Source organism: Hibiscus syriacus, unplaced genomic scaffold (assembly GCF_006381635.1).
Source record: "Hibiscus syriacus cultivar Baekdansim isolate YM2019G1 unplaced genomic scaffold, ASM638163v2 tig00000778_pilon, whole genome shotgun sequence".
In the NCBI taxonomy this organism is placed as follows: domain Eukaryota; kingdom Viridiplantae; phylum Streptophyta; class Magnoliopsida; order Malvales; family Malvaceae; genus Hibiscus; species Hibiscus syriacus.
Genome location: NW_024061825.1, coordinates 2,791,740 through 2,801,861, shown reverse-complemented (window position 1 = coordinate 2,801,861; position 10,122 = coordinate 2,791,740). Strand labels below are relative to the sequence as shown.

Here is a 10,122-nt window from a genome sequence, read left to right as displayed (position 1 = left end):
ATTGTAAGTATAACTTAAGTTCTTCGCACTTATCTAATGATAAGTTATGCACATACTTGATGATAAGTTATCTATATTATAATGATAAGTTATACATATCAAGTGATAGGTCGGTGTAATGCTTCAAAAAACGCATTGAAAAAAGTGAGAAATTCAACTTTATCTCTCTCTCTCTCTCTATTTATATTTATATATAATTAAAATGGCAGCCTTTTTTATTTTTAGTTTGTCTACTGTCTTCGTTGAACTCCAAAGCATGAACTTGAACCGCAAACCCTAGAAAATCAGTCCAAGTAAGAACCGATTATTCCACCTTAAACCCGCCGTTAACTTCCACCAAACGCCTCCGTTTCAACCACCACTTCTCCCCCTCATTTGATTCAATCCCCGATTTCTCACTTCCCCTCTTTTTTGTTCGAATTCAAAAACCCTAATTTTTGAATCATCGATTTCTCGATCGGATAAGAAGAAATGTCGTCTCTCAGCAGGGAATTAGTGTTTTTGATTCTTCAATTCCTCGAAGAAGAAAAATTCAAGGAGAGCGTTCATAGGTAAGCTTGAAAATTCGTTTTCGTTTTATTTATTTGTTGCGTTTTTGTTCCTAGTGTCGTTTTGATTGGAGTTTGTTCTCGGTTTGGTTAAAAATTGCAGGTTAGAGCAGGAGTCAGGCTTCTTCTTCAACATGAAATACTTCGAAGAGAAAGCTCTCGCCGGAGAATGGGACGAAGTTGAGAAATACCTCTCCGGGTTCACTAAAGTTGACGATAATCGATATTCAATGAAGATTTTTTTTGAGATCAGAAAACAGAAGTATCTAGAAGCTTTGGACCGGTAATTTTTTATTTTGCCTTTTCTTTTTGCTGAATAAATTTGAATGATATTAGATTCGGGTTAACATGATAAAACTGTTGTTTTTGGTTTTTGTTTTATTTCAGCCATGATAGAGCTAAAGCTGTTGAGATTTTGGTGAAAGATTTGAAGGTTTTCTCGACATTTAATGAAGAACTTTATAAGGAAATTACGCTGCTTTTAACTATGGAAAACTTTAGGTAATTAATATTGCGGAAAATTGGATGGGTGGTATTGGATGTAGAATTTATGCAATTTAAGACTTATGGGTTTGACAAAATGTAGGCAAAACGAGCAGTTATCAAAGTATGGTGATACTAAATCGGCTCGGAGCATAATGCTGGTCGAGCTTAAGAAACTAATAGAAGCGAATCCTTTGTTCCGTGAAAAGCTTGTTTTCCCAACATTGAAAGCTTCTCGATTGCGAACTTTGATAAATCAAAGGTATTTTAAAAAAAAAAACTTTCTGTGACATGGATTGTTTAGTTGTAATTATGATAAATGGATGATGTTGTATCTAACCCATTGTTTATTTGCAGTTTGAATTGGCAACACCAGCTGTGTAAGAACCCTAGGTCCAATCCTGATATCAAAACCTTATTCACTGATCATAGTTGTTCACCTCCAAATGGGGCCCGTGCACCTACTCCAGTAACTCTTCCAGTTGCAGCAGTTGCTAAGCCTTCCACTTATGCTCCACTGGGAGCGCATGGTGGGGTATGATCCTATTGTGAACCATTTTTCTGAGATAAGGATGTTCTTGATGCATGTTTCTTGTGCTGGTCTTCAAAATTGCTTTTGTTTTGTGTTACTGTATTGCAGCCTTTTCCTCCAGCAGCAGCAGCAGCAGCTGCAAATGCTAATGCTTTAGCTGGCTGGATGGCAAATGCCAATCATTCTTCACCAGTCCAACCTGCTGTCATTGCTGCTTCTGCTTCATCACTGCCTGTTCCTCAAAATCAAGGTAAAATTGATTTTTTTTATTATGGTTGGATTTTGGCAGGTGCATACATAATGATAGTCTAACATCCAAGTAATCGTCTTTAAGGAGGGATACTTTTCTGGTTATATATTTTTCCTCAGATAATTGGATTTTCAGTGACTTATATCAGATTACATCTATCCTTTGTGTCTTATGCTCTCTCGTATATACTACTTTTTTTTTGATAGGAATAGGAGGTCTCATTAAAAACCTCCCTCATAATTGCCTCTTAAGAAGAGGCTCGTATATACTACTTAAACTTGCTCTAAGTACAGTTTGCTAGTCTTAAATCTTGATATGGTGTTGTCAGCTGTTAAAATAATATATCCAAGAACACCACCAGTTGAGCATTACTAATCTGCTTTGATTTTAATTGTTACTGCAGCTTCAGTTTTGAAACATCCGAGAACACCGGATGCACTTGGAATGACCGAATATGGAAGCTCTGAACACGAGCGACTAATGAAACGGTTGCGGTCTGGGCAATCTGTTGATGAGGTAGATCTTTAAGATCTCATATTCTTCATAGCAGTTCTTTTACTGTATACTTCCTACATGTGTTGCAACTATTCTGTAGTATATGATCATCAATATGGAGTTTCTTATTAATCTGTCCAGGTTACGTATCCTGCTCCTTCTCAACAAGCTTCATGGTCACTTGATGACCTACCCAGACTCGTTGCTTGTACCATTCACCAGGGATCCAATGTGACAAGCATGGATTTCCATCCTTCTCATCATACATTACTTACTGGTAAAATCAATGACATCTGTACAGACCATCTTTGTCTTGTTGATTCTAGATCGAATTCGATACTTCAGTTTTTTTTGCATGGATTGTGTTTTCTTATCTTTCTTTATGCACTTTCTAAATAGTTGGTTGTAGCAATGGTGAAATTTCATTATGGGAAGTTGGCACACGAGAGAAGTTGGTGTCAAAACCATTCAAGATATGGGATCTGGCTGCTTGTTCTGTTATATTTCAGGTCAATACTCTTAACTGAAAAAATTGATATATTATTCCTGAAAATTGTAGCATTACTGATACACTTATTTGCATATTATTTCAGTAATTGTAGTTTTAATATTCAAAATTGTTTCTGTTACTGATGATTTTGTCTATTTCCTTTTTTAAAATATTTCTCTTCTCTATCAAAACTATATATCGAGTAAAAACAATGTTCTGCTGATTCTACCCACTGAGTTATTTTTTCCCTTCACATGTATTCCTATCATATTTAAAATGTTTATACTTTGTCTTCTGTACTGCTGGAATTTGGCAAAATACATCTGATAGAACTATAATTGAGTCTCTTGCAGGCTAGTATTGTCAAAGATTCATCCATGTCTGTCAGCCGTGTTGCTTGGAGCCCAGATGGAAATTTGATCGGTATGTGCTGTAAGAGTGATTTTCCTATAGTATGCCCTATTTTGGGCTTCTACATTGAACTTTCCATGTTGCAGGTGTTGCATTCACGAAACACCTTGTACATTTGCATGCGTATCAAGGGTCGCATGATCTACGGCAACATCTAGAGGCATGTTCTGATTCATTTTCTTATTCATTGCTTAAAAAGGCATTATTCTTACACAAAATCTGATAATTTCCATCATACATGTGTAGATTGATGCCCATGTGGGTGGTGTAAACGACTTAGCTTTCTCTCATCCAAACAAAAAGCTCTGTGTTGTCACTTGTGGAGATGATAAGTTAATAAAGGTCAGAAAGTGAATAAATGGACTGTTTAGTATTTTTTTTCTTTGAACTTCATGTGTTCTCAATTCCAGTAATGTTTATAGGTGTGGGATTTGGCTGGAACTGAGCTTTTTAACTTTGACGGTCATGAGGCACCTGTTTATTCTGTTTGCCCTCACCAGAAAGAAAATATTCAGGTATTCTTTTTTTCCTTTCTATAATCTGAAGATGATTCATGTTTTAAGGGAAAGTATTTTTTGTGGACAAGCCGATATTTGGATATAGAACTACTTTGCATGCGGTCCAATTGGCTATTATTTGTTGGTCAAGAAACCTTGTGATGCTAATTTAGTATACTGTGATCTGTGATAAGAACATAGAGCAGCAGCTTTTTTGTCAGTAATATGCAACTTCTAGATCTGTGACATCACATGAGTAACATGTACAACTACTAAATCTGTGCCATACTGCCATCCTAGTTTTGGTGAAATTTGTGTATAATAGATGTTGAATGCAGGAGTTTCTTCTCTAGATAAGATTAGAAGGCACTGGTTCTTTAGAAGGCAATGGTTCTTTGCATGTTTTGTCATAACCTATCTAGAAGTATAGGAAAAACATTTTGCATCTGTTATATTTGTCACGATATTTAATCTGTTTCACATTTGGTTGATCGGCTTTTATAACGTCTGAGCTTGATAAATGAGTTATAGGGTAGACAATAATTTATTTCTCCAATTATGAATTGATTTTGAATTAAGTTTCTGTCATGTTGTTGTAGTTTATATTCTCAACTGCTGTAGATGGAAAAATCAAGGCTTGGTTGTATGACAATATGGGTTCTAGGGTTGACTATGATGCTCCTGGACAGTGGTGTACCACGATGCTCTACAGTGCTGATGGTAATAGGTATGTGGACGAAAATTCAAAAAGTAGAATCCAAAATGTTGGTCTTAGATCTTTCCTGAAGCTACAGATCTCCTAAGCCGTATATGAATGGTAAGAAATTAACAATCCTCTGTCTGCAGACTATTCTCTTGTGGCACAAGTAAGGATGGGGATTCATTCTTGGTTGAATGGAATGAAAGTGAAGGGAAAATAAAGAGGAAATATTCTGGTTTTAGAAAGAATGCTAATGGTGTGGTACAGTTTGACACCACAAGGAATCGCTTTTTGGCCGTTGGTGATGATAGCCAGATTAAGTTTTGGCATATGGATAATACAAATATTCTCACCAGCACTGAAGCTGAAGGAGGGCTACCGGTCAGCATCTCATTTTTCATTTGACCTTCCCTATTTTTACATCTTTTATTGATTAAGAACTTATAATGTGATTTCAGTTTGGTTATTTACTTGATATTGTGATGGTAGAGTATTCCCCGATTGAGATTCAACAAGGAAGGAAATTTGCTTGTTGCTACTACAGCAGACAATGGATTCAAGGTTCTTGCAAATTCCAATGGTCTTAGGGCATTAAGGTTAATGGAGGCTCGATCTTATGAAGCATCTAGAACACCACTTGAGATGAAGGTTATATGTCTTCATCACAATTCCATCACAATGCTAATTTATTTATTTTGTGAAGTTATGAACTGTTATTGACAACTTATGTTCTTGTTTGATAATGGATCAGGTATCTAGTTCCGCCATGGGTACAGGTCTCAGTCCAGTTGTTAGCAAAGTAGAACGTGTAGACAGCCCTGCCAGACCTACTCCTAGTCTTGTATGCTGCTATACACTAAGCCTTACCCTCTGTTGATATTTATGGTTTGGTTAGAGAATGTCATTTGCTCTGCCCATATTAAATAACATAGAAGATTATTAAAACAAAGTTGAGAGGTTTCATAGACCTATTGCTCAACGGAGTTCAGTTTGCTTGTCACTGATGTTATTTACTAGTTTTTCTAACTGGCATCTAAGTCGAGTTAAAATATCGTGTAGAATGGAGTTGAACTGATAACTAGAGGCATCGAAAAGCCAAGGAATTTGGAACATGTGCCTGATAAAACCAAGCCCTGGGAACTAACTGAGATTGTTGACCCCACACATTGTCGAACTGTCACCATGCCAGACAACTTGGAATCTGCAAGCAAGGTTTTACTTCAATTTTTTTTATTTCTCTCAATTTTTTAACTTTATTTTTTAGAAATGTCTTGTTCATTTTATCCTTTTCTATCATTATTTAATTTCCTGTATATCAAGGTTGCTAGACTTCTTTACACAAATTCTGGTGTTGGGGTTCTTGCTCTTGGAACAAATGGGGTCCAAAAGCTATGGAAATGGAGTCGCAGTGAACAAAATCCTACTGCCAAGGTGATTTATTCTATGGAGGCATTGATATATTATTTTTTTTTGATAATAAGGAAGGCCTCATTAAAAACACCCTTCATATCCGTCAAACAACAAGGACTTAACGAAAATTGGAAGGAGGAAAAGAGTGCCATAAAAATTTTATTGCATAAGAAACAAGTACGATAAGATTACAAGAACGCCAAACTCGTTGGCCCCACACAACATTGCACAAAGATGCACTACAATTTTCGAAATATATTATACATCGAAATGTACATGCAAATTTACATAGTCCATATGCCTCTTTTTATGTATGATATTGGTAGAAAAGTTTCCATGCATAAACTTTTTTCTTTTATCTTTTTTTGGTTTTATAGGCTACTGCTAGTATTGCTCCACAACTTTGGCAACCTAACAGTGGACTTCTTATGACTAATGATGTCCCCGAAAATTCTGAAGATGCAGTTCCATGCGTAGCACTGTCAAAGAATGACTCCTACGTAATGTCTGCATGTGGTGGAAAGGTCTCACTGTTTAATATGATGACATTCAGGGTACCTTAATGTCTTTTTTTTGAATATCTTCTGCTTTGTCTGCAAATTTTTAGCTAGCTCAGGATTAAGAACCTGAACGTTGGTTGAACTGGTCGGCTCTCCGATTCACGGTTCAATCTCATTAAAAAATATAAAGAAGAAAAGAAATTAATAGTAGTTAATTTCTTTTAATATAAAATAAGAAGAATATTAAAAAATCAAAACAAATTAAGAAAAAAAGTATATTCACAAAAATCCAAGCACAAATATAATGAGAAGGCCAGTTTTTTAAATTAAACCTTTGTCCATTTTTTTGATTTCCTGGTTCTAATTTTCTTTCCGAAAGCTCGTGTTTTGCTAGTTTCCAGGTTCAATCTGTCATTGAACTTTCAATCCAATAGGTTGAATTAATCGGTCTTATTTGGGTTTTAAATTACTGGAGCTAGTATGGAGTTTCTTGTCAACCTTATTTCTGTCTTCAATGATCTTTTATTTGATATGAAGTTGCATTGGTTTGCAGGTAATGACAACTTTTATGGCACCTCCTCCAGCTTCAACATTCTTGGCATTTCATCCACAAGATAATAATATCATAGCAATCGGAATGGATGACTCCGCCATCCATATTTACAATGTCAGGGTGGATGAGGTAGATTATTTTAAGTATATCTTTGTATCTTCCATCGATATAATTACCTTTGGATATTTAACACAAAAAGAGGTGCATTTTTAATTTTAGGTCAAAACAAAATTAAAGGGTCACCTAAAACGCATCAGCGGTTTAGCATTTTCCACCAGCCTTAACATCCTGGTTTCTTCTGGTGCTGATGCTCAGGTATGCTTCATCATCAAACCTGTCTGGTTTGTGTGGTTCTACCTTCCATTATTAATAAAAAAACGTGGTTAACGTTGAAAAGAGTTCGGATGATACTTCTTTCTGCATTTGTTTATTTTGATACTAGAGCTCAGGAGTGAGGGGTGAGTGTTCGGTTATGGTTATAGTTGTGTTCAGTATGGGTATAGTCAATTTTTATGAAATTTTTGCATTCAAATGGAGAATACTACCTCCATACCTGTCTGGATTATGTATAGGATACAGTTGTTGGACATGGATACTTAAGTGGACGATGAATAGTTGGAGTAACATAGCAAGAAACAAAAAGAATTGATTTCAGTCGACTGAAAAGAAACTAGTTTCTCACATTATGCCATAGTCATATTCAACGGCTATTGGTTTTTATTGTTGTTCTACTGCTGATTCTATTCCTTTCTTTTTGCAGCTTTTCTTTTGGAACACTGATAACTGGGAAAAGATAAAATCAGTTACACTTCCACTGCCTGCTGGAAAGGCTCCTCAGGGTGATACTCGAGTTCAATTTCACTCTGACCAAGTTCGGTTGTTAGTGTGCCATGAAACACAACTTGCAATATATGATGCTAGCAAGATGGAATGCATTCGACAGGTAAAACACTATAACACCTTATGTAATGAATTTCTACCGCTCCTTTACATCGTAGCGGACAAATTTTTACCATTGTATTTTATGTTGCAGTGGATGCCACAAGAAGTACTTTCTTCATCTATATCGTGTGCAGTGTATTCCTGCAATAGCCAGCTAGTATTTGCTACTTTTACTGATGGTAACATTGGAGTATTTGATGCTGATAATTTAAGTCTCAGATGTCGTATTGCACCATCTGCGTATATCCCTCCTGCATCATCGAACAGGTTACAGCTTTTATATCAATGTCATGTGCTTCAGGTTTATTCATTTTTTTTTTCTATTGATAGAGAGTTTTATCGACTGTGATGCGTAGGGCTGTGCAGAACTTGGTTAAGCCGAGTTAACCAAATTGCTCAATATTTGGTTAATTTGGCTTGGTCAGATTGGTTTTGGTTGAAGGAGTCGGTTTAAATGTTAATTCTGACTTGCTTTAAGAAAGCTTTTCATGAAACATGCACGTGAGATCTTACATCTGATTTCGGTGTTCTACTATGACAGCCAAACCGTGCACCCACTCATAGTCGCGGCACACCCGCAGGAAGCCAATCAGATAGCTATAGGATTGACGAATGGTGCTGTTAAAGTTATAGAACCCTTGGAAGCGGAGAGGAAGTGGGGACTGCATGTACCTGTCGATAATGGAACGGAGAATGGAAGGACAGCAACATCATCTACCACTAACACTTCGGAACAGGTACAGCGATGAACTTTGGACACTTGATTTGTAAGGCATCGATGTATAATTTGTAGTTGGTTGTCCATTTTCTGTCTAATTATATGTGTTTGAACAACATAGGGAAAACCATGTTTAAATCAAGTGAACAAAGAAATATAGTCTTTATGTATGTATATTGGACACTAATCTCTTTGATAAACATGACATTCATTTACGGTTACATATTATTCGAATTCGGATTCGAGTGTCTGATATATGTGTTTAATATGAGTATGTTATTTTTAAGGTTTAATTAAAAAGATAAGTTTGCTCAAAATGTACCTATTGTTTACTCTAGGCGTCTAAAGTTTTTTTCTTTGAAAACAAAATAAATATTATGCATTTTTACCAAAGTAATAGTAACAACATAAATGCAAAGATTTTAAATACTTGAATCAAATAAGAAATATAATTGAAATATTTATTTTTAAATGTTTATGCATTTACAGTTATGAAATTTTATTCCTTTTTATCAGTTATTAGATTTTGGGGAAAAAATTGGAAAAACATAAAACAAGACAAATTATACTAGGAAGTAGTGATGCACATAGCCGGATTTAAATCCGATCCGGATCGGATAAAAACCGATCCGGTTTTTTCACTAAGCCAAAAAATCGGTTTATAAAAAAACCGGTTCGGATCATAACCGGTTTGGAGGGTCGGATGATGTAACCGATGTAATCGGTTTCGGTTTGAAAAAAACCGGTTCGGATCATCCAATTTTTTAAACCCCAGACCGGATTTTTTCCTAAACCGGTTATACTATCCGGTTTTAAAATATTCGATCTGGTTTAAAAAAAATCGGTTTTTCCCAAATCCGATTTTGGATATTTTTTTGCGCAAAATTAAATATTCGAATTTTTTGTGCACCTCTACTCGGAAGAACCCAAGAACCCATCAATCGTAGCTCTCAACTCGAAACTCGTGAAGATAAATTCAAACACGTTTTATTAGTTTCATTTATTTGATTGGAAAATCACTTCTCATACTGCAAATTAATTATTTATATCGAACTAGAATCATTTATCTAATTGAAAATGTGTTTTGATTCTTATACTGAATTAACTGGTAGGGTATTTTGTATGTAAACTATCGGTTTTAGTTTGTTTTAGCGCTTAAATTTTTAATTTTTTAAAATCATATTTAATATTTAGTTTTTGTTTCATTTTAGTATCCGTCATTAAAAGATTAACACATTTAGTATCTAAACTATCAATTTTAGTTCGTTTTAATAACTAAATCTTCAAAAGAAAAATTTACGTTAAATTTTGAACATGCTATTTAAATGAAACAAAAATTAAACTTTAAATATGATTTAAAAAAAATAAAAGTTAGGTATTAAAACAAATCAAAATTGATAGTTTAAATATTAAACTTGTAATTTACCATCATTAATAATTTTTTTTTTGGTTGCTAATACAAGAAGTTACTAACATTCCCTCGATGCAGCATTATCCTCCTGAAGGATAGACAAAAGCTCATATGGGGGTTCTAAGTATACAAGTTCACCAATGGAGTTTCCTCGACTTAAGGCAGCCAATTTATCAACCGCG

General features: G+C 35.1%; 1 protein-coding gene across 1 annotated transcript; it reads left to right on the top strand.

Moving 5' to 3' along the window:
* The first annotated feature begins 207 nt into the window (after positions 1-207).
* Positions 208-8,651, top strand: LOC120115330 (topless-related protein 2-like). The gene is made up of 25 exons (XM_039136062.1): positions 208-551; positions 652-831; positions 936-1,049; positions 1,135-1,293; positions 1,389-1,566; positions 1,672-1,813; positions 2,217-2,329; positions 2,450-2,585; positions 2,708-2,817; positions 3,152-3,221; positions 3,296-3,369; positions 3,456-3,551; positions 3,632-3,724; positions 4,306-4,433; positions 4,553-4,787; positions 4,896-5,054; positions 5,158-5,247; positions 5,466-5,618; positions 5,727-5,837; positions 6,194-6,370; positions 6,870-6,998; positions 7,089-7,184; positions 7,630-7,812; positions 7,903-8,078; positions 8,353-8,651. Exons 1-25 carry the CDS (start codon positions 472-474, stop codon positions 8,558-8,560), a joined length of 3,390 nt encoding a protein of 1,129 aa, XP_038991993.1. The 5' UTR covers positions 208-471; the 3' UTR covers positions 8,561-8,651.
* The last annotated feature ends 1,471 nt before the right edge of the window (positions 8,652-10,122 follow it).